Raw genomic sequence first — 23,701 nt, forward strand, 5'->3', positions numbered from 1 at the left:
TGCAGTTTTGGCTCGTGCTGGTGAAGGAGCGTTTGGTGCCTTGTGCAGTTTTGGCTCGTGCAGGCGAAGGAGCGTTTGTGCCTTGTGCAGTTTTGGCTCGTGCAGGCGAAGGAGCGTTTTGTGCCTTGTGCAGTTTTGGCTCGTGCTAGCGAAGGAGCGTTTGTGCCTTGTGCAGTTTTGGCTCGTGCAGGCGAAGGAGCGTTTGTGCCTTGTGCAGTTTTGGCTCATGCAGGCGAAGGAGCGTTTGTGCCTTATGCAGTTTTGGCTCGTGCAGGTGAAGGAGCGTTTGTTTGAATTTGTGTTAAGCGAAGTGAGAAGTATCATCCTTATGTTTTTCACCTCGGGAGGTGCTCGACGCATTATTCTTGAAGAATCCCTTGGGGAAGAAGTCATATAGCATGATGGGGCTAGGCGACCGTTTGTTGAATTTGTGTTAAGCGAAGTGAGAAGTATCCTCCTTATGTTTTTCACCTCGGGAGGTGCTCGACGCATTATTCTTGAAGAATCCCTTGGGGAAGAAGTCATGTAGCATGATGGGGCTAGGCGACCTTTGTTTCAAGAGTTCATCTTTTGGAACCATTTTGTTCATATTTGATAATTCATTTCCTCTATGCCTTTTATGTGATTGAGGAGAACTTCTTTTGCTTACAAATCTTTTTGATCGAGGAGTTCTTGGCAAAGGTGCACTCTTATGTAACTTCTTCCGAGTAGCCAATGCCCATCCTTCATTATCGTCATCGAATGAATCGACACTACTTTGACTTTTCACTCCAACACACTCATACGGATTGAGTTGATGGGTTTCAGAGAATGCCCCCAGTGATTGAAGTGAGGGCGAATGTGCCGAACCAGATAAGACAAACGAGATCGTAGCATGGTTAGACTCTACCACCTTGTCAAGATCCATTTCGATTCTTCCTTGTTGTGCCAACTTCATGATGAGATCTTTCAACACGAAGCACTTTTCCACTGGGTGATTGATGACACGATGGTACACGCAGTATTTTGGGTGGTTAATATGATTCATCTCTTCAGGGCGTTTGCACTCAGGTAACTCAATCACTTTCTTTTCAAGTAAGTCTTCCAGCATGCCTTCTACGTCAGAGTCTGGAAAAGGATACTTCTTCTCCTTCATTTCTTTTAGGGTGTGTCGTCGTGGTTCTTGATCTTGAGTCGACTCGGCCTTCCTCGCATCTTTCTTGCCTCGAGTGGAAATCTTCATTGGAGTAGCACTGATCGTCATTGACTCCAAGATGCGTGTCCTCAAAGAGTCTGCCCCATTTCTCGACGACTTGTCATTTCGATGATCACTCACCATTTCCTTTCTTCCATCGTGATTAGCGATACTTAGCTCTATATCATGCGCACGAGTGGTCAATTCTTCAAAGGTACGGGGTTTGATCCCTTGAAGAATGTAGAGCAGACCCCAATGCATACCTTGAATGCACATCTCTACAGCCGATAACTCTGAGACTCGATCTTTGCAGTCGAGGCTTAATGAACGCCAACGATTGATGTAGTCAACAACAGGTTCGTCTTTTCGCTGCTTTGTGCTAGTGAGCTCTAGCATGCTAACTGAGCGACGAGTGCTATAGAAGCGGTTGAGGAATTCTCTCTCCATTTGTTCCCAGCTGTCAATTGACTCAGGTTCCAAGTCAATGTACCAGTTGAATGCAGTGCCTCGGAGTGATCGGACAAATTGCTTCACGAGATAATCGTCGTTAGTGCCAGCGTTGTTGCACATCTCGATGAAGTGGGCAACATGTTGTTTAGGGTTACCTTTTCCATCAAACTGCATGAACTTTGGAGGTTGATAGCCCGTTGGCATTCGAAGGTTGTCTAACCTTTTGGTGTAAGGCTTGGAATAGATAAATGTATCTTGAGAAGGCCCACCATATTGAGCCCTGATGGTGTTCGTGATCATGTCCTGAAGTTGTTGGATAGATAAAGAACCCACCGAGGCTGTGTTGCCTTTTCCGTGCGACTTATCATCCGACTCTGTTTCATGACCCAATCCTTTCTCGCTGGATTCAGCTTCATGATGTGATTCTTTCTTATGCACGTCTTGACTAGGCTCCTTATCTTGATGTGTCTCCCACTTGTTAATGAGAGAAGCAATCTGCACATCCTTCTCCTCGACCATCTTAGTCAGTTTAGTGACTGCTTCGCTCATATGGGCCAGCTGTTCTTCAATAGACATAGCTCCCGTCACCATGACCTGCATAGCCATAGAATAAGACTCACCTACGGATGCCGAGGTAAGCTTCTTCTGTTGATCGTCAGGCGGGGATCCATGGTATGAGCATGTGCTCGAGTCAGCGTCTGAAACAGGCGAGAGTGAGCGTCCTCTCGAATTTTTCGAACCCGAAAAACTCCTCCCTTCACTCCGAGAGTTTCTCTCATCCGCCCGAGAGGTATTCTTCTTTTGCCCCAATGAGGCCAAATTGATAACCGGTTCGCGCCTTTGGTGAACATCTTTCGCCTTGGCTTGAGTCGGTATGGAAGTAACATGTTGAGTTGCGGATATCGCCTTGGCCTTGCTCCGGGTGACGACCCCAGCAGAATCTCCGCTTGAGAAGGAGGCGCTCACGCTTTTGCCTCTCGTCGCGGGAACGGATTGAATCTTCTTGGAAGCCATCGTTTTTGGTGTGTTGATTGATTTTGGAACTGGAGAAAGAGATGAGAGGCAGAGATTGTCCCACCGGGCGTGCCAAATTTGTAAACACGAATTTCTTGCGACAAATGAGACAAGAACACGTGTACAAAATAATATTGTATTTATGAAATTTAGGGTTACAATCTCTGTATTTAATCCTCTGATTCGATCTCCAAAGTGTTTAAAGAAAATTTGTGTTTGATACAAGGGTCGTAGAGACTTGATCTTGATCAAACGGGTAGCACGAAGCTTGTTTGGTGTTTGGGATTTTTATGGTGAAGGAACCGGCACGTATTTGTTGTGCTTGGTGGCTCTTCAAAGGTAGGGTGAAGAATGCAGAGAGTTTTCTGTTTCTTCTGAGTGCTAGGTGTTTTTCTCCGACCTCTCTTTCGTCTTGAGGCCTCCTATTTATAGGCTTTTGTCGGATGCTTGACCTAAATAACTTTCCTTGATTTGTGGGATTTGATTTGATTTAAATCAATTCCCATAATCTGGCAATTTAACCAGATTATCTTCAATTGATTAACCTGATTAATATTTGATTTAAATCAAAGTCAATCACAGAAGATTCTTTCCTTTAATTTTGTCTTCATCTTGAACCGTTTGATGCACTCCGTCGGATGTCGCCATTTGTCATTTTTGACAATTAATCCAATTTTGATGAGTCACACGCCACATGGGTGAATTACGGGGCCCACGATTTAATCCACCGAACCCTAGTTATTTTCTTGTCAATAGAATTTATTACACCAAAATTTCTGTGTCTACAGTGACATTCGGCTCAAATTCCCGAAAGTATACTCCGGAAGTGGTGGATCCATTCTCGTCCGCAAGTTCACCGCATGAGACACCATGTAGGTCTTCGGGACATCATCAGAGCTGTCGATTTGCTTCGGGTTGTTGCAGGATGCTGCGTATCGGCTCAATATGAAGGCCGATAAGGCCTCCACACGGGTAGGACGCCGAGCGTGTTCGTTCTGGGCTCCCGTGCATTTCTCCCTGAGTGTCGAAATTTCTGGTGCCTCGAACACAAAACGTTTCGTGGAAATGTTGTCTTTGACCATCCCGTTCGTGGGGTGGTAAAACCCGGACAAGTCCATTTGCGGGAAGTACTTGTCGGACACAAAATCGGGTGCGGGTACGGCGTCGACCTCGCCCCTCGTGGCTGCGGCGAGGCTGTTGAGAAAACTGAAATAAGCCAAGGCGTCTCCGGCCTTGTGGGACATGCCCATGGCGATGCTCATACCGCCGCACATGAACGATGTGACCTGTAGGCACACGCCCAGTTCGTGTGCGGAGTCGAGTTCGCATGGGAGGAACTTGTTGAAGTCGTTAGGGATAGGGTTTGAGATGACGTCCGCGATGGTGACATTGGCTTTGGCTTCGGCGTAGAGGGCACCCTCATCGTTGCAGTCGATGTATTGGTTTTCCCTGACGCGTCCTGCTAAGGGGTAGAACTTGGTTAGGGTTTCGGATAAGGCTAGTTTGATTCTTGTGCAGCGTTGTTGTATGTATGTGGAGTCGGTGGCGTCGGGGTCTTGAGGGAAGAAGAGGACCATGGGCATGAAGACTGGCGGGTTGAGTTGGTCGATGAAGGAGAGGTTGTGGCGGTGGAGGTTGGGTGGGGTTGGAGAGGAGGGTTTGATGGTCTCTGTTGAGAGCACCTCAATTTCTAACGCAGGCATGGTTGATTTAGTGTTGCAAGCTAAGCTGCTGGTAGAAAGATAGATATATATGTGAGAAATAATGGAGCGTTGGCAAATGATGAAGGAGATGGATAAGGGCAATTACACTATATGCCAAGAGCAGAGTTTATATAGAGAACAGAGAGGGTGGGGAAAGCCTATAAAGTCAAACAAATCATTTTGGATATGGCCTGTAAAAGATTGTAATGTAATCGTAGAAATGTTTGACTATTTAAAATATACAGTCCTGATCTCTTGGACCCTTGTAGTCCAAGAGATTTATGGTCACTCACCGTTAGATGTAAATTCAACGGTTGACTTGAATCGGGTAATAATCATTTATGTCATATTGCGTTTATATATATCATTTTGAACCATTGGATTAATATCCAACGGTGGGTGACCACAATCTCTTGGACTCCTGTGGTCCAAGAGATCGGGACTGTTAAAATATATATATATACCGAAAAAAGATTATTTTGATAGCTGGCCTACTTTAAAAGTGCCAATTTGCACTATAGTTTGTGCCTCTCGTCGTGCCAAAAAACGAGCCACGAAGTTGGTACCATAAAACTTCATTGCCTACTTATTCGTAAAGAGCTTGAATTTGAGTGTAAAAGCTTAAACGGCCTTCACACTTGTGGACTCTTATTTTTCGTCTACCTTTCCCTAATTCTTTGTTCTTGCTTAGCCTCGACACTTGCGGTACTCGGATAACTTAGGGCCAGTTTGGCATTGCTGTGCTGTGAAAATAATCGCTGTCAAATTTGCTGTGAGAGAAATCAGCTGTGAGAGAAAGCAGTTTGACGTTTGGTAAAATTTTTGTTAAAAGTGTTGTTGGTATTGATTTTATGCATAATCAGAATATGATTGCCGCATAATCATTAAACCCAGAATCTCTTCGAAACTGATTCCTGCATAATCAGAAAATGAAAGCACCTCATTAGCTGCTTTCCTTTATAGCTTTCTCTCACAGCAATTTTTAACAATAAGTGATTTTCTCACAGTTTACCAAACGGGTTGGGCTTCTCAAATTTTTTTAAAAATCACTTATTACCCCAAATAAGCAATACCAAACGGGCACTTAGGATCCGTTTGATAATCATTTTATTTTTTTATTTTTTGTAATTAATTATAATAATATAATCGTGTAAAGGTTTCGTTGTTTTGGTCATATAATCGTGGAAGATTAAACAACCGCGTGAGGACTACACTTCTTGTGTTTGTCGAGTAGTACTGAAAATGAGGAGTTCAAGTATTGAGTTTTAGACGGAGTTCTTGGCTGCTCATCCATAGGTTATTTATTAATTGGTTGATAAAAATGTAGGTCTATTTTTTTAAAAAAATAAATTTGAATTTGAAGGTACCAAATCAATTAATAAGGGTTTGGAAGGTACCCACCGAACTCCAAAATAATTTATAAAACGGGAGAAAAAGTGGACTTTTGGGCAAGTGGAGATGGGAAGCAAGTTGGGACTAGGGTTAAGCAATATAATCCATAAACAAAAAGAATAAAAGTGGTTCCATTGCGTGAAAGTAAACGGCCTGCGTTTCATCACTTCATCTGATGGTTGACCCGTTATTTAGTTTCTCCAACACTGATATCAACAACACCCATAAATTTCATAAGGTTAAATTTATATACATATATTTATACCAAACACCATATACATTTATATTTAAATTTATCCAGAACAGCCATATAAATTTATGAATATATTTATATATTTAAATTTATATTCATTTTCTATATTGCTCAAGTGATCACTACCATGTGATGGGACATTTATTGTCATAAAAGTTAGAAAATAATTAATATCAAACACCAACCTTGTGGTGTAGATTGAAGAATCAGGCAAGCTATTCTCACACACACACACTTATATACTTCTTGCCAAAGTTAGGAAAGAAGGAAAGGAGAGTTTGAATATATCTTTTTTTCACTCAACTAAACCCCGTATTTATATATACCTAACAAAAATGATAGACAAGCGAATTGGTCACATCCTCATAGAGTTATTTTGTAGAGCGTTTCCCAAGTTGCATGATGTTAATATATATATATATATATATATATATATATTATACATTAATATCTGCGCGGCTGAATGTAAATGTTGATATATAACATAGTGGTTAATTAGTTATAATCTGCATTCCGAAAGCTTCAAATTAATTATAGTTTCTTTTAACCCAGCTGTACGAAGCCTCCCCTCTTCTTCTTTTCTGGTCAAATAGATTACAAGAGAACAAATGTATAGAATGGAGTTGCTATCAACGATTAAGGCAAACGACAATTAGAAAAAAATAAATATATGAGCGCTGGAGGTTAGAAGGCAATTGTGACTGGCAGGTCATGACTTAATCAAACACTTCCCAATTGGCATTGCTTCGAGATATCAAGGATCATCCTTGCTTTTCTCCATTAATTCCCTTTATTATTTTATTATTTCTTTGTTTATTTATTTAGACTTGAATAATAAATCATCACGGCATCTCATTTAAACCATTTGCTTCTTCTCCAAGGTTCAGACCCTATTTATTAGGTAAAGGGAAACTTCGTTCCACCCAAAAAAAAAAAAAAGGCGCAAGACAAAGTCTCAGAACCCTCCTTACCCAGAAAAAAAAAAAAGAAAAACAGAAAGATGCCTGCAGCCCAATATCTCTAGCCCATTATATTAGAATATGGGCCCTATATCTCTTATCCCAAACCATAGCCCACAATTTGAAAGTCCAATTGTGACATGTCGTGTTTCGAGAATTACGAGAAAACGTTATCTTGAACAACAATTTCAACAACATACGTCAGTTAGGTCAGTTGGCGAGGACAATGTGCTTGTCTTTTAGACCAGTTCCAGCGGTGAGGGCTGGTCTGAGCAGGAGGGGGCTTGAGGCCCCATGCGCCTTTCTAGCGGGCTTCAACAGCTCGGGCAAGTGGACAACCATAGAAGATGTTTGGTTGTGTGAGTGTTACATCCAAATTGGTCATGAGATGAAGTTCTCTCATTCTCATATGTGGAAAAAAATTCGTGCCGAATTTTGTGAAAGATTGGGTTTGACTCGTACTGAAATAGCCTTGGCTAGTAGGTGAAATTTTTTAAATAAAGAGCTAGGGAAATGGAGAGATGTGTTGACAAAAGCGAGGGACAACGTTCGAAGTGGCGAAAATCTTGGCAACAAGGTAAATTATTTTTAATTGCCGTTTTATTAAATTTAATGTCTTATTTTTTGAAATTTTCTTGCATTTTCATATATATATATATATATATATAGATAGATAGATTATGAAGCACAAATGTGGTTTGGTTCACCAATGTGGGGAGGTGGTGAAATTTTTTTCAAGATTCAAAATTATTCCCACGGGTCCAATCGTCATGTGGAATGAGAGGCCGCTCCATGATTCAACATCATCAGATTTGCCTTTGGAGTCTCCGATGAATCAAGACTCACCAATCCAAAGGGAGCCAAGATTTATTGGGAGAAAAGCCGCAAAGGCCAAGAGAGGGAGTAATTCCACCAATGATTGTGCAAAATTTTTAGAGCAAATTACTCTAAACGGCACAATGAAAATTGAGAGAGACATGAAAAGAGAGCGAGTATTTGCCCTTTGCGATGGCAATGGATGGAAACACAACAAACTTTTTGCAAGGGCTAACACTATTCATGTGAATAGTAACAGCCATTGCCTTCCCTTGCCCTTTGCCATGGCAAATGGGTGAAAGTAGGCCTGGGTGTGGATCGGTTCCGTTAACCAAATAAAGACTTCGGTAGACCATTTTCACTTCTATTAACCAAACCAAAGACTTCAGATCAGTTAACCTAACATTTGGTTTGGATTGATTCAGTATGCCTGTAGTACCGTAATAAAAACATACTATAAAAATACAATTTATAATACTTTCACATAACATAAGCTCTTGAACAAATATACCAAATTATCTTTGTAAAATATAAAAATCCAGTAGCCTAATTCATCCAAGTACGAAATCAAATAACTTAGTCACTATACCATTCAATATGTACTCAAGATGTGCTGGGAGTCACTTGTGTTTGTTGTTTGAACCTTTGAATGTTCTTTTTACTGAATTCTGTATATTTATGTAAATGATTTTGACATTTGGTTCGCATATGGTTCTTTAGCTTTTCATGCTGAATCCAACCATATAAAGAACATAAAATTTGGATTAACGGTTGGAAAGTTACAGGTCAAAACGGGACAAAAGTCGAAACTGGAAAATATAGGAAGTTCATAAATTCCTTTCTAACCTAAAAGTGCTACAATACTCGAGTGATAAAGAAGCGATACAATGGTGATAAAGCAGTGATACAGAAGTAATACAAAATGCTGATTGTGTTTACCTTTGGTTTTTTGTTTTGTATTTAAATAATAAAATAAATATAAATATCGGATCGGTACGGGATTCACTCGGATTAGGGATACTGTTAACCAAACAAAACATTTTGGTACGGATCGTATCGGAATAATTAAAATTTAAAAATAATTATTTAGCCAAACCAAACCATCAATACAGTGATGAGATGTCGACACCTAGGTGGAAGTGCTCTTATACCCAAGTTCAAATCAATGCCCGTTTGACATTGCTTATTTAGGATGATAAGTGATTTTTTTTTTAAATTTTGGAAAGCTCAGCCCGTTTGGTAAACTATGAGAAAATTACTTATTGTTAAAAATTGTTGTGAGAGAAAGTTATAAGGAAAAACATCTAATGAGGTGCTTTCATTTTTTGATTATACAGGAATCAATTTTGAAGAGTCGTTGAGTTTAATGATTATTTTATCATTATGCGGAAATCGGTACCAACAACACTTTTAACAAAAAGTTTACTAAACGTCAAACTGCTTTCTCTCAGTAGCTGATTTCTCTTACAGAAAATCTGACAACGATTATTTTCACAGCACATCAACGCCAAACTTATCGTAAATTAGATTTATTATATTTTTAAATAATAGAAAAAACAACAACGGTTTCAACAGAGATGTTCTAACGGCTCCTCCGCTTCTATTGATTGTACCTCCAAAATTCAAAGCACAAAAATGACTGAGGTACAACAACATAAAGCAGCACCCGATACGAAACTGCAAGGATAGCACCCAATTTCAAACTCGAAGCTTCTACTCTGACCGCCAAATATTCCAACACGTCTCTGCGTCTGCCATATTGAATTGAAATCAAATTGAAACGAAATAATTTAATACCAAAAACCAGATTATTTCTTGACCAGTTGATCGACCTCTGTCTTTAATTCTCTCTTTTGTGTTTTTAAATTCTTAATTTGAGCATAAGAAAAATGCCAAGCCTCAGCTTGAAGCTGCACAGCTTGTTCTTCAAGTATCATCTGAGACACCAATTGCAAAGCCTAAAGCAAATCCAACCCGACCCGAATTTCGGGATCACTTCCCGACCCGAAGAGCCCGCCGTTCCCGCCAACCCGACTTTCCAAGACGGCGTAGCCACCAAAGACATCCACGCCGACCCCCTCTCTTCTCTCTCCCTCCGCATCTTCTTACCCGACACTGTCCTCCCAGTCCCCCTCAAAACCGCAAAGCCTCCGAAACGTGGCGCCGCCCAATCGCCTCTCTCCTCTGACAACTCTGATGGGGCCGTGTACAGGGGATACTCTCCCGATCAGCTGATGGGGAAGCGCCACCGGAAGCTTCCGATATTTTTGCAGTTCCACGGAGGTGGGTTTGTGAGCGGGAGCAACGACACGTCGTCGAACGACGCGTTCTGCAGGAGGATGGCGAAGCTGTGCGACGTGATCGTGGTGGCAGTCGGGTACAGGCTGGCTCCGGAGAGCCCGTACCCGGCTGCGTTTGATGACGGGGTTTTGGTGTTGAAGTGGGTAGCGAAGCAGGCCAACTTGGCTACGCTTCGAAACGCTCGCAGCCGTATCTTCGATAGCTTTGGGTCGTCGATGGTTGAGCCATGGCTGGCTGCTCATGGAGACCCATCTAGGTACTTGTTGCCTATTGCCATATTTGAAATTGATCAATTCAATGCTCATGGTTTTGCTGTTAACATATCTAAAGTTGGAAACTTTTTAAGTTTGTGTTTTTTTGTTTGTTTGAATTGGAATAATTAATGGGCATTGACATGGAATTTGTTATCAGAACAGGTGTGTACTCCTTGGGGTGAGCTGTGGAGCTAACCTAGCTGACTACGTAGCTCGAAAGGCAGTGGAAGCGGGGAACCTCTTAGACCCTTTGAAAGTGGTGGCACAAGTCCTCATGTACCCTTTCTTCATTGGAAGCATTCCCACCAAGTCTGAGATTAAGTTGGCAAATTCCTACTTATATGACAAGGATACATGTATGCTGGCTTGGAAGCTATTTCTAACAGAGGAAGAGTTTGATTTAGACCATCCTGCAGGCAACCCCCTCTTGCCTGGGACAGGGCCACCCTTGAAGAGCATGCCTCCAACCCTAACAGTTGTCGCGGACCATGATTGGATGCGTGACAGGGCCATTGCTTACTCGGAGGAGTTGAGGAAGGCTAATGTGGATGCACCTCTTCTTGATTACAAAGATACTGTGCATGAGTTTGCTACTCTTGATGTGCTCCTCCATACACCCCAGGCCAAGGCTTGTGCAGATGATATTACTATATGGGTGAAAAAGTATATCTCAATCAGAGGCCATGAGTTTTCCTATTGATTAATATGATTAGTTCAATGGAGAAGAAAACAATTATGAAGCTCGAGGATTGAAGCACATTTTAACAGCTTCAGAGGAACAAGAACAAAAGCATTTTGGTGTACAGCATCAGCTTCAAATTCTTTTTTTTTTTTTTTTTGGGTTCATTTAATGGCTAGTCAAGAGACAATTAAAGATCAATTATGTTCCCTGATATGTGATGTTCATTCAGTTGTGCATTATATGTAAACCTTCGATCACATTTTTGTATAGTCACCCTGCAAATATATTTTGTTTTGTTCTTTTGGAGTTATGGACAAGCATTATCTATTTTGTTCCAAGATTGTATGATATAGGAAAAAACTAGCAAAGGTGCGCGCTATGCCTCAGGTATTAAAACTGTATAAAATATGTAAAAATTTGTAAAAACATATAGGAAACACAGTATTATTTACATATAGACATGTGAAAGTTTTAAGTTACAAAAGATAGATTAGTAATGTTATGTATGCGAAGTAGTGTTTAAAAAACTATTACAGCAATAGATAGATAAATAACATGTTTTACACACTAAGATATACATAGATTGGTGATGGAACTTCTCTCTTCACTAGTTCTTGGTTTTTCATCTGTTTTGATGTCTTCAGGAAGAGTATTTTCTTTTGTTGGCTTGGCTGCATAGGGTTTTTTACTTCTTTCTTCTCATGTGCATGTGTTTTCATTTCTCTGTTACAAATTGGAAAAATGTTAGTTGTTAGTGTAGATAAATGGCAAAGTTCTAGTGAAAATAAGACAATAAAATATATGTGTGTTTTGTGCTATGGATCATAACAATGAAAATAAGTTGAGGAGTATTGCCTTATTTAAAGAAAAAAGGGAAACAAAAGTTTAGACTCTGCAGCTACAAAAAGAGTATAGACCTTAAACCCTTACTGAAAATTCTTTATATATTTAGCAACCACATTTCACTCATCTTTCTCACATTTCACCCACATCTTTCCCAAAAAAAGCCAAGTTTCTTAACATGAACTGAAATTTGCAGCAACTAAATATTAGAATTGGGAAGAATTGAAGCATGCTTATACCACTTGAGTGAACCAAAAAACTAATGTAGGAAAGAATCTTTAAAGTCAACAAACCCATCATCAAACCAACATAAAGGTGTTTAGTTGCTATTGCATAAGTGTACATAATTGTCAGGTTTTAGAAATCATTCCAACCAAAGTTAAGATTAGGTTTTTAAGCTCTTATGCCACCCCATTATCGTTGATTCAGCATAATAGATAACTGATTGTAAGATTGCAAGGTTGCTTAACTAATAGGGTTTGGGTCGCTCTCTCGTTCACGCGCTGTCTCTCTTATACTTCTGTGATTGTCTCTTGGGGTTCTTTTTGGTGAATTGGATACTCTGTTTTTTGTTGTTGCTCTTTTGTTCTCTTTGGGGTGGCTGCGTTGGCTTCCTTTCTAGATTCCTAAGGAGCCAGGCGCTGGTGAGGGGTCTCCATCTTAACGCTATGGAGGTGGCCACCACCTCTTCTGCTTAAGGGGATGACAAGTATGCCCCACCAAGCAGGAATCAGAAGCGTGTGAAAATTGGTGCTGGGCATCTGATTGTTAGTGGCATGAATTTTTCTGGTAAGCATTGTTTTTTTATTGAGGATTTTGTTGACAAGGCGGAGGAGACTAGCTTCGAGGGGTCTCCAAGATCTCCCTAATAATTCTCCTATGGAATGTTCATGGGCTTGGCAACTGATGAACGTTCCTACTATGAAGATCTTTCTTCGGAATTTTCTTCAAGCTAAGAGGCCAATCTTGGTTTCCCTTGCTTGTCAGCTGGGCTTCTGGATCAAGAAAATTGGAGGTGGCGGTTGGTGTTTGGCTGGATCTGTATGATGCTCACAATACGTTTTTGACTCTGTATGAAGAACTACGATGCTTTCTTTAGATCATAGAAGGCTTTCTTTGACAGTATCTGAGTAATGATGGGATGTGATTCAATGGTTTTGCAGTTGGATGATTAGCTGGATCTATTCTGATACCCATAATATATTTTTGACTCTATACAAAGAACTATGATGCTTTTTCTAGATCATAGGAGGACTTCTTTGACAGTACCTACGTAATGATGGGATGTTGTTTTAAGGGTTTTGTGGTTGGGTTTTAGATTGGTTTGTTTCGTATAAGTTGTTTGACTCTTCTGTTTAGTCAATAGCATGTGTGGTACTCTTTCTTACCCTGAGATTTTATTTCTCTGGGAAAGTTTTAACGAGGCCTCCTTTAACATGCTAGTTCTTACCATGTAATATTCCTTTTCGTTTAATGAAATACCATCTTTTCTCAAAAAGAAAAAAGAAAAAAAAAAAAAAAGATAACCTGATTGCAATTCTGATTAATATTTCTATTCACCCATCTCCTAGGTTAAAGTAGTGACCTTTAAATGCGTGACCATAAACAATAGTTCAAGAAGACAGTTCCCCTTTACCAGTCAAGAGTTCAAAATCTAACAGCAATAGGAACCCAATCACAGCTGCATTCCCATTTATGAAAACAGTATACACACACAGATATACAAAGGTACAAACTTAGACTGAAAAAACACACAAAGATGCATAATTTCACTTGCACAACCAAACCCAATTCCCTCCACCTCCAGTTGCACCCCTCAAATTCACTAAAAGCAGAAAATTTAACAACAAAAGGAAATGGAGAAAAGAGTGATATCAGAGAGGCCAAACGAGAGAAGAGGATTGTGGGGAGAGAGACTAGTGAGGGACCCAAATTAAAAAAAATAAAACTAAAAAAACAACAACAACAAAAGTGTACATATGAAATCAGAACCTTGTAATGCAGAGGCTTTCTTTACCTCTAGGAAAACTCTGTAAGCTAAACCCATGGATGGTACAATACCTCAGTTCTAATGAATCAAAACGAAAAAGATAGAAAGTGTTCCATGATCAGTACTTGTAGCCCATTAAAACTAAAATTCTTACACTCCTGGTTCATTGGGCACAAATAACTGGAGTTTAATTAATTCCTACCATAATAATAATGGCATGTTTACTAATCCGTAATTGGATTAGGAGGAATTGAATTGAGGAGGAGTTGGATTGAAGAGAATTAGATTCTGAATTCTTAACGAAGTTGTTTACAAAACCATATGGAATTGAGATAGGAGTGGTATTAATTACTAAAATGTCCTCGTTGTTGGGTAACGGTAGATGACATATTTGGAATTTTGAAAATTGTGTGAGGATATAATGGGTAAAAAAGATGAATTCCTAACGGTTTAATTCTCTAGGAATTAGAATACCATCTCCCACCCAAGAATTGAATTCTTTCAAAATTAGGAATTCAATTTCTAATTTTTTGTGGGCCTCACTTACTTTTCAATTTCTTGATGTGAAGTAAAATCATCTATATTGGTGGAATTGAATTCCTGATGAGAATTCCAATTCGTAATTAATAAACACACCATAAGTCTATAATCTAGAAAAAAAAAGAAAAAAAAAAAGAAGAAGTTCTTTCCATATATTTATTATTATATCAAAAAATTTGTGCTTAGGAACAGTGGCCAGTTGGATTGGATTTTAGTATATAATATATATAATAAATTTGTGTCCAATGGTATATCCTATACAGGTTGCTTTGTTCACTATGTGCATGCCTCTTGCTCTTCTGCATATGTACCCTTAGATAAATTTAAACTAATCTTCCATAGCAGCAGCAGCTAGGCTGGCCGGCAACAACAAATCAATTAGTGGTTTTAGTTACTAGATGAATTGGATATCAGATTCCGAACCGAATCAAGGGAGCCTAAAGACGAACAATTTAGGTGCAGATACAACTTGTTTTGTCATGTATGTGTGTAGGATAAGCTTATCCTAGCTATATCCCAAGGCCATATGTATTATTTTAAACCACATCAGGACCTGGTAAAAGGAAGGTAATAGAATAAAATTTACAACCGCAAGTAGCATTGGAGAATTCTGTATCTGGGAAAATTACAGTCACATATGGATAAAGTACCAATGCTGTGGACATAGACAAGATATAAAGCTCCCAAATCTTAAGGATTCCTTGAAAGTGATGGCAATAATGGAAGCTCCCTGGTCGGTGATTGCTCTATGTATGCATTGCCCTATGCCTGCTGGAAGTAAGACAATTTTATTTCATAAGTCCTTACATTTTGCTCATTTGGAATACTTCACAACATAGTAATCGCCATCGACGCAACAAGGAAGCTTCAACCTACACATCACAGACATATATAAATCCCCAGCGGAGGAGATGGTCATTCAACTTAGTTGCAAAAGCTTCTCATACATTAGAAAGGTAGATAATGGCATCTGGTCTCGATGTTCAAGCTGAATTCTATGGGGACAATACATCTGATCAGGTGATTGGTCTTGATCTCAATCTGTCATCCATGGCATGCCTTCCCTACCCTTCTTCTCTTTCCACTTTGGAGGAAAATCCTGCTGCCTGGGTGATCCCATTCATAGATGAAACAACAAGTCATAAGAGGCTAAAGCAGCAACATAGTGCCAGCTATGAATTCAATAATGCAGGTACTAACTATTATAGTCTTTACAGTGGCAGTGGCAGCATGTGTGTTAGGGGATTAGATAGTTTGCCAAGAATCCATTTCCGGGATCACATATCGGCGTACACTCAGAGATACTTGGCAGTAGAGGCCATGGAAGAAGCCACTGCAACCCTGATGAGAGACAAGGAAGGCGAATCCGAGGAAGGAGGAAGGGCAGATGGGACGAAACTAGTCCAGCAACTCATTGCTTGTGCTGAGGCTGTGGCTTGTCGTGACAAAGCTCATGCTTCAACATTACTTTATGAGCTCAGAGCTAATGCAAAGGTCTTTGGGACATCATTTCAGCGAGTAGCATCCTGCTTTGTCCAAGGTCTCTCTGACCGCCTTGCGCTGGTTCAACCGCTTGGGGCAGTGGGAGTTATAGGCCCCATAACCAAGTCGACAGCTTTTTCGGCAGAAAAGGATGAGGCTTTGCACCTTGTTTATGAGATTTGCCCACAAATCCAATTCGGTCACTTCGTAGCAAATGCATCAATATTGGAAGCCTTTGAGGGAGAAAGCTCTGTTCATGTCATAGACTTGGGCATGACCCTAGGCCTCCCACATGGGTACCAATGGCGCAATTTAATAGACAGTCTAGCCAACCGTGCAGGACAACCCTTACATCGCCTTCGAATCACCGGTGTTGGCAACTCTGCCGAACGCCTTCAAGCAATTGGCAATGATCTCAAGCTGCATGCACAAAGCATGAAACTGAATTTTGAATTTTCAGCAGTGGAGAGCAGCTTCGAGAACCTAAAACCTCAAGACTTCAATTTGGTTGATGGGGAGGTTTTGGTCATCAACAGCATACTTCAGTTGCATTGTCTGGTGAAAGAGAGCAGAGGTGCATTGAACTCAGTTTTACAAACACTTCATCAGCTATCACCAAAGCTTATGATCTTGGTTGAGCAGGACACAAGCCACAATGGGCCTTTCTTTCTAGGGAGGTTCATGGAGGCAATGCATAATTACTCTGCCATATTTGACTCCCTGGATGCAATGCTGCCTAAGTATGATACAAGGAGAGCTAAAATGGAGCAGTTTTATTTTGGGGAGGAGATTAAGAACATTGTGAGCTGTGAGGGACCAGCCAGGGTGGAGAGGCATGAAAGGTTTGAGCAATGGCGCCGGAGGATGAGACGTGCTGGGTTCCAACCGGCACCTCTGAAGATGATAGCACAGGCCATGAAATGGCTAGAAATAAATACTTGTGAGGGTTACACAGTTGTAGAAGACAAGGGTTGCTTGGTTCTTGGGTGGAAGTCAAAGCCCATCATTGCAACTTCTTGCTGGAAATAATCTGCAATTTCATAAAACTTAGTCTGACAAAAAAAGAATAACGTTTGTGAAACTGATCATGTTGGTGAACTAAAAAGAACAAACTTGTGTAGTTTGTATCAAGCACTGCTAATCAATCTTAATCGGACAACATAATCTGTTAACTATGTTTGATAATTTAGCATGATTCGTGTTCGAGTAAACAGTATCTAGTGGACTATATTCTTATATCTTAAGAATGAAAGTGCATAGAGAGCCTGAAAAACTCTAAAACTCCAATTCAAAAGCTCCCCTTGGCCCCAAAATGTCACAGCCGTATTGAGGAAACAATATCAAAAAGAACCACAAAGTAGCTTTTGGGGACATTGGGACTCTCTCAGTCATTTGGTCGAACACCTTGCACACAAAAATGACCGTCGTGGCAAAATCGACGGCCAACAATACATCGCCATCAGCAACTTAATTGTGGGCTGCCACGTGTATGGCTGGCAAGACACTCCGTGGACTCTCACAAAAAAAAAAAAAAAAAACACTTGCCTGGCAAAAAAAAACAGACGTGTGGATAAGACAGCACACATTCTTCGGTTAGTTTCCAAAGGGCTCTCCTTTCTCGCTCTCTCACAAAGCGCACGCAGTGAACAAACGAAGACTGAGCAAAATCGAAGCAACAATGGAAGCGGGCATGTCTCTAAATGCAGTCGTTCGGCTTCCACTGTCGAGTTCGAGGACCCATGAAGATGGTTTGGTCAGGCACTCATTGGTCTCCACGACGACGACGACCCAGAAGGCAGAGCAAAGGCAGGGCCGCAAACTGGTCGTTCAGGCAAAGAGCAAAAGGGGAATGATGGCTCGCCAATTTCAAGCCAAGAAGCCTCCACCTCCTGCCATGCCCAAGATTGAAGACGACGGCAACCCACGTTTCGTTGTATTCATGAGAATGGCTAATGTTTGTTCTCTCTCCCCCTGTATTTGCTCCAAAGTTAATAACTTCCTTTGAGATTTTTGTTTAGCTGGAGAAAATTACAAGTTTTTACTTGTTGAATCTTGGACAGGTTTACCTATGGTACCCACTTAGTGTTATATCAGGCGGAACCACGGCTAAAATCATGGTTGCAGCGAAAGATAATTTTCTGGGGAAATATATATATAAAGATACACTTGCTAGAAATCTTGCTGCAGTTATTTACAGGGTGAGTTTTTGCTTAATTAAGCTTAACTAGATTTCTACATACTTGTTCTTTTTTTTAAATTTATGATTGATTGTATATAATTTGGTGTACTTGCTCAATCTCATTATGAACAGCAGTTTGAACAATTAGCAATCTGAAGTTGAGTTCATGTAACCAGAGTCAATTTGCCTCTTTTCTTTTCTTTTTTCTTTTAATAAAAAATTTAATGTGTATAACTTGCTGAAATCTTCTAATGGTTTGTGTTATAAAATTTCTGTATGGACATGTTAACTATATTGAGAATCCTTGTGGCAAAGATACTCATTGTTGATTAATCATGGCTTAGGGGACATATTCTGCTTTTACTAGCCAGATGCGATTTTTATGATGGTTAAACATATTTCGCAACCCGCCTCATATTAGCAATTGCATAATTGCTTGTTTTTAATTTAAACAGGACGAGAAGGAAATACAGAAGACAGCATTCAAGCAGTACCGAGTGTTGCGGTCAGCTACTGATTTTAGATATGGCTACAAAATTGTGGTAATCCTCTTATAACCTCTGCACTAAATAAAAGTTCATTCATAGATGATTATTGTCTTTTTCTCACCATTAAAATGTATGGCAGAAGCTCAATTCTGTTATTTCTGTGTCTAAGTCTTTTCCGTGCTATACGTGTGTAGGAAAATGGTAACATGAGAGCAGCACTTTCTACCTCGGATGTAATTGAGGTAATTATTTGTCTTTTTCATTATGCGTGCCCTGCCCACACCATTGTCTTTGTGATGAGATTATAATGCATTAGACATTCAGCTGATCACAAGCTTCAGCCCTTGAGCTGCAGCTCTTCAATTCGTTTATTCTAAATTAGAAGCTATTTATGTTGGTAGCTACAGAGTTACAGTTGAGTTAAAATTTTCAGTTCTGAACAGATTGTTCTAATATTGTGATGGTTCTGAACCCAATTTCAGCTTCCAACAAAAGACAAGCTCAAAACCACTTTTGACAAAGTGAAAGATTTTTTTGGGGATGCAAAGGAATCTTTCGGCAAGTTGACAACACTGAACTTATCCGAGTCTGAGGAATCAGAAGAAAAATCTGCAGAACAGGAAAAGTGAGTTATATGCACACAATGCACTTGATAAGTTTTGTTTTCTCAACCGTAGTTGTCAAGGCTTTCTTGTTGGCTTTCTCATTTTTCTGTTGTCAGGCAACACTCAAACCTAAAACCTCCCTAATGTAAATGATCGTCCATTACTTTACGTGCCTAAAATGATTGTTGGTTCGTTTAACAGGGTAAAAGGCTGAAGGTGGCAGATAGGTTCTGTGAGATAGTGAAGCTTATTCAGCTGCGTGCACATTTTGCGAAAGGTCGTTTAGGATGATTCTACACACGGTTTTGTTTATAGATCTCTTTGTCCATTAAACATGATTTTATGTTCTTTTGCCAATAACATCTGATACAAATTTAGCCTGTTCCACACTTGTATTTCTGAAAATATCTTGAAACTGCTGAATTAAGTGCACCATGAAGCAAAGATGCCCTATTAAGACATTATATATGTAAAGGTGGTTAAGTGGGATGTGAAAACAAGACATAAATAAGTTTAGTTTTAAAAGCAACTTTGACAAACTCACTAGTTGTAGGTTCTTTGGAAATCTGCATAGATAGATGGCATGAAATAAAACCCTAAGTTTTCCTTGAGATTATAATCAGCATCGTATATTATAACATGGAATACATTAACGCATGTTACCAACAAATTACATGGAATAGAAGTTAATACCAACGACACACTCTTATATTATAATTTCATCTTAAACAACGATGATGCGATCTTTCGTATGACACGTTGGAGCATTCTGCAGTGTTGAAACTAGACGTAGAGGGAGATGATGTTCCATTAAAACTCAAACTCAGAGGAAGCTTGAGACAGAAAGGAATCTTCTTTTCTTGCTGCGTTTTAAAGGCGGTGATGATCAATTCCCTTGAATTGGTGATCCATGTTGGCTGGGTGTTGGAACAAGAACAAGAGCAGACTTCTTTCTTGTGGCAAGCCCAAAAGTTTCGTCGAGGTCCACATCATCTGGTCCAACTCCCTGAGGCAATGCCCAATCAAAATGATACAAGAGCCTTGCCAATGCAATCTCCACCGTTGCCAACCCAAAGCCATATCCTGGGCACCCTCTTCTTCCTCCACCAAATGGTAGAAACCTAAAATCTTGATCAACAACATTAACATTAACGTTGCCTGCATCTTGAAACCTCTCAGGCCTATACTCCAAGGGATTGTCCCACGACTGTGGGTCTCTTGCTATGGCATAGGCGTTGATTAGAACCCTAGTTTTTTCGGGTATTTCGTAGCCATCCAGAGTGCACTTGTCCATTGATTCTCGAGGGACAAGAAGAGGGACTGGCGGATGCAATCGCATTGTCTCTTTTATGACTGCTTTCAAGTAGTCAAAGTGTTGAAGGTGGCTCTCGTCAACTTTTCCAGTGCTGGATGCAAACTTTCGAACTTGTTCTTGTGCTTTCTTCATCACGTTTGGGTGTTTCACCAACTCTGTCATTGCCCATTCTAGGGTGGCTGATGTCGTATCGGTTCCGGCCACAAACATGTCCTATGAATTATATTAACACATTATCTTAATTAGGTTAATTGCGAGGTGATCAAGAAAACATGTCCACTGCTGATCTAAGCAATCGGTCCCATATTCAATTTAAGATCAAGATATAAACAACTAGTAGTGACATGACATCACCCTTCTTAATTATATTTAGTTGAGAGTTGCGAGTTCAGGACTGGCATGCTGCATGCATGCATCCACGCTTGACATACATACAATAACTCATTAACACAAGCTACGTAGGACAAACAGAAATGCAACACAAAACGGTGTCGTTGGACCATAATAATAGAGAGGGGATCGATATTTACCAGTACAAGAGCCTTGAGATTGTCATCAGTAATTGGCACCTCCAAGTCATCTCTTTGTCGTACTCGAAGCAGAACATCAACAAAATCTTCTCTGCTACCGCCACCGCTACCACCTTCGCACGACGTCGTTTTGTTTAAATGCTCTTGTATTATTTCATCACACACTTGTCTCAAACCCTCCAAGTTCCTCTTCAGCCTCCTCCTAAACCCACTCACCCAGTTGACCCACTCCCACTCGGGGAAGAAATCCCCTACGCACCACCCAGCAAGCAAAGCCTGCGTCTCACTCAAAAGCTCCACCAAACGATCTTCAGACTTTGACTTTGACTCCTCCTCCTCCACTATAAACCTCTTCCCCAACGCTACCCTACACAGCACATTGTTTGCCAACGCAAACAATAACTTGCTCATGTCCACTTCTGACCCGAACAGGCGGGCCACGTGGCTCAGCAACCGGTTCACCTCCTCGTCTCGGACGAGGTGGAACGAAGTGACCCGTTTGGAGCTCAGCAACTCGGTGACACATATTTTTCTAGCTTGGCGCCAGTAGGGGCCGTACGGGGAGAAGGTGACGTCGGAGCAGCCGAAGGAGAGCCACTGAGCCGCCACGAGCTGCGGTCGGCTCGCGAATACGTGATCGTGGGTTTTGAGGACGAGCTTGGCCAGGTCAGCCGAGGAGATGACCAGCGTGGGGACTCGGCCGAGTTGGAGGTGGATGATGGGGCCCAGTTTCTGGGCCAGGTGGGCGAGGGATTGGTAAGGTGGCGCCTCTGTGAGGAGGAGGTGGTGAAGGTGGCCGATAATTGGAAGGCTTGTCGGTGACGGTGGAGTACGGACGGTGGCGGACTGTGGCTGTGACGGTGACGTTATACTTATCCATTTCTGCAACTGCAAGCGAAGAAGGAAGAATACGAAGGGTATGAAAAGTAGAAGCGAGGGAACGAGAGAGTCCATTTTCTTCTTTTGCTTCCAAATTGAGTCAATGATGTACTAAAGAGATTGGGGCTTTATATAGAAAAATATTTTGGGCTGCCAAAAACAAAAACAAAAGAAAGTTTCATGAGCCCAATATTCCAAGCCCATTATATTATAATATGGGCCCACAATTATAAGGTCCAATTGTGACAAGTCAAAGTATGTTTCTTGAAATTTCCTTATCCAGGGAAATTTTTCTCGAGTTCTCCAGAACTGTCCGACCGAATGTGTCTTCACCCTTCTATTCGTCTTCCAGAAGGGTCCATTATCTCCTTCAAATATTGGAAAATCCAGTCTCCCTACTCAATTAAATCAAGAACTCCCTCACTTTCTGTTAGCATTTTCTTGCCTGCCAAACACAACCCAACAACTCCAATAATTTTCCAACTGATCAAGGCTCCCAACTTCACTTCACTTGACCAATAAACACAAACCCCTACTCTTGAGAGAGACACAAGAAAATGTCTCACGCCGTATCGAATTTGAGCATTTTTCTTCCAATGTCATCTGGGAGGAGGACCAAAAATTGCCCATCCCCTGTTTTCTCAAAACCAGTCAAGAACAGCCTCAAGGCCATGGCAAGAGATGCAAGGGACAACCTTGACCACTTGCAGAGGGCCACCACCAAGCACCAACAACAACAACCACCCCAGCCCAAAAAGAGAGTCGCCCCGGCACCACCTGTAGGTAAATTAATCACCCACTTATCCAAATTTGAAAATCCGACGTTAAAGTTAGAAACTTTAATTTGATAAATAAACAAAAACCATTGAATTTTTGCAGGGTTGTGGGACCGGTTTCCGACGGCAAGGACAGTGCAGCAGATGATGGAGACCATGGAGAGGATGATGGACGACCCGTTTGCCTACTCGGGCGGGTCGGGTTGGGCATCCCCATTGCAGATGGAGACAGGTGGCTACAGCAGGGGAAGGACCCCATGGGAGATCAAAGAAGGTGAGGCTGATTACAAGATGAGATTTGACATGCCTGGGATGACCAAAGAGGACGTCAAGGTGTGCGTTGAGGAGAAAATGCTGGTTGTGAAGGCAGAGAAGGTGACCAAGAAGAAGCAAAGTGGGGTGCAAGAAGAAGAAGATAATGGTGATGATGAGTGGTCTGCTAAGAGCTATGGGAGGTACAGCAGTAGAATTGCTCTGCCTGAGAATATTCAGTTTGAGAAGATTAAGGCTGAGGTTAAAGATGGGGTCTTGTATGTTAGTATTCCTAAGGCTACAAGTAGTTCTAAGATTTTGGACATTCATGTAGAGTGATAGCTAGATTCAGTGATGGAGAGCAGAGGATGTAGGCTTCTTTTTTCTTTTCTTTGTTCAATTTGATTAGGGTCAAAACAAATTTCATAAAATTTCCACGTTAAAAAGAAGCCCTAAACTTATTTATTTGATAACAATAGTTGTGCATAAATAAGTTCATTCTTCTTTATGTGTTTCTCTCGATTTTGACCTATATATGTTGTTATCTCATAATTGCTTGATTAATTTGACAGCCTTAAATTATGATCATTACAGAATTATAATAATGAAAAAAGGGGAGAAGATTCAAACTCAAACACATATGTAAAATCCAAATTTAGTGAAACTCAAATATGTTCTTACATCTCAGTTAGAAATTAATTTAGATAGAGAACCTATGGTCCAATTAATTACGTTGGCAGTCAAGTCAAGTATCATAACAAGAGAATTATAATTCGAGCATCCGTCTTTACTTCCTTTTCCTGCAGTTTGAATCGGAAAATGTC

General features: G+C 40.7%; 6 protein-coding genes across 6 annotated transcripts in view; 4 read left to right on the forward strand and 2 right to left on the reverse strand.

The window, feature by feature from the left end:
- LOC117615890 (stemmadenine O-acetyltransferase-like) overlaps positions 1-4,341 on the reverse strand; it is a 7,482-nt gene extending 3,141 nt beyond the window's left edge. The window contains exons 1-2 of the mRNA XM_034345064.1: positions 3,425-4,341; positions 2,474-2,475 (exon numbers count right to left, since the gene is read on the reverse strand). Of these exons, the coding sequence (XP_034200955.1) occupies positions 2,474-2,475; positions 3,425-4,341 (919 nt within the window). The remainder of the gene's footprint in view (positions 1-2,473; positions 2,476-3,424) is intronic.
- A 5,309-nt stretch (positions 4,342-9,650) lies between these two features.
- LOC117615017 (probable carboxylesterase 11) lies at positions 9,651-11,292 on the forward strand. The gene is made up of 2 exons (XM_034343979.1): positions 9,651-10,318; positions 10,479-11,292. The coding sequence occupies exons 1-2, from the start codon at positions 9,651-9,653 to the stop codon at positions 11,014-11,016; spliced, it is 1,206 nt and encodes a 401-aa protein (XP_034199870.1). The 3' UTR covers positions 11,017-11,292.
- Positions 11,293-15,334: 4,042 nt separating this feature from the next.
- Positions 15,335-16,882, forward strand: LOC117616285 (GRAS family protein RAM1-like). The gene has a single exon (XM_034345545.1). The coding sequence runs from the start codon at positions 15,335-15,337 to the stop codon at positions 16,880-16,882; it is 1,548 nt and encodes a 515-aa protein (XP_034201436.1).
- A 522-nt stretch (positions 16,883-17,404) lies between these two features.
- On the forward strand, positions 17,405-19,593 carry LOC117616045 (protein HHL1, chloroplastic). The gene is made up of 6 exons (XM_034345247.1): positions 17,405-17,807; positions 17,914-18,051; positions 18,488-18,574; positions 18,715-18,762; positions 19,003-19,145; positions 19,327-19,593. The coding sequence occupies exons 1-6, from the start codon at positions 17,532-17,534 to the stop codon at positions 19,337-19,339; spliced, it is 705 nt and encodes a 234-aa protein (XP_034201138.1). The 5' UTR covers positions 17,405-17,531; the 3' UTR covers positions 19,340-19,593.
- A 79-nt stretch (positions 19,594-19,672) lies between these two features.
- On the reverse strand, positions 19,673-21,927 carry LOC117616044 (tryptamine 5-hydroxylase-like). The gene is given in 3 exon segments (XM_034345246.1): positions 19,673-20,043; positions 20,045-20,653; positions 20,971-21,927. Coding segments are annotated over 3 exon segments (1,611 nt in total). The 5' UTR covers positions 21,925-21,927; the 3' UTR covers positions 19,673-19,995.
- A 171-nt stretch (positions 21,928-22,098) lies between these two features.
- On the forward strand, positions 22,099-23,342 carry LOC117614400 (small heat shock protein, chloroplastic-like). Its single transcript, XM_034343200.1, has 2 exons — positions 22,099-22,632; positions 22,729-23,342. The coding sequence occupies exons 1-2, from the start codon at positions 22,407-22,409 to the stop codon at positions 23,214-23,216; spliced, it is 714 nt and encodes a 237-aa protein (XP_034199091.1). The 5' UTR covers positions 22,099-22,406; the 3' UTR covers positions 23,217-23,342.
- The last annotated feature ends 359 nt before the right edge of the window (positions 23,343-23,701 follow it).

Source organism: Prunus dulcis, chromosome 1 (assembly GCF_902201215.1).
Source record: "Prunus dulcis chromosome 1, ALMONDv2, whole genome shotgun sequence".
Classification (NCBI taxonomy): domain Eukaryota; kingdom Viridiplantae; phylum Streptophyta; class Magnoliopsida; order Rosales; family Rosaceae; genus Prunus; species Prunus dulcis.

Bases quoted from the DNA above. Each gene is read 5' to 3' on its own strand.
- LOC117615017 (XM_034343979.1), top strand. From the start codon at position 9,651: ATGCCAAGCCTCAGCTTGAAGCTGCACAGCTTGTTCTTCAAGTATCAT. The intron at 10,319-10,478 runs GTACTTGTTGCC...TTATCAGAACAG, and splicing joins GCTCATGGAGACCCATCTAG to GTGTGTACTCCTTGGGGTGA.
- LOC117616285 (XM_034345545.1), top strand. From the start codon at position 15,335: ATGGCATCTGGTCTCGATGTTCAAGCTGAATTCTATGGGGACAATACA.
- LOC117616045 (XM_034345247.1), top strand. From the start codon at position 17,532: ATGGAAGCGGGCATGTCTCTAAATGCAGTCGTTCGGCTTCCACTGTCG. The intron at 17,808-17,913 runs GTTTGTTCTCTC...AATCTTGGACAG, and splicing joins TATTCATGAGAATGGCTAAT to GTTTACCTATGGTACCCACT. The intron at 18,575-18,714 runs GTAATCCTCTTA...ATACGTGTGTAG, and splicing joins GATATGGCTACAAAATTGTG to GAAAATGGTAACATGAGAGC.
- LOC117614400 (XM_034343200.1), top strand. From the start codon at position 22,407: ATGTCTCACGCCGTATCGAATTTGAGCATTTTTCTTCCAATGTCATCT. The intron at 22,633-22,728 runs GTAAATTAATCA...GAATTTTTGCAG, and splicing joins CGCCCCGGCACCACCTGTAG to GGTTGTGGGACCGGTTTCCG.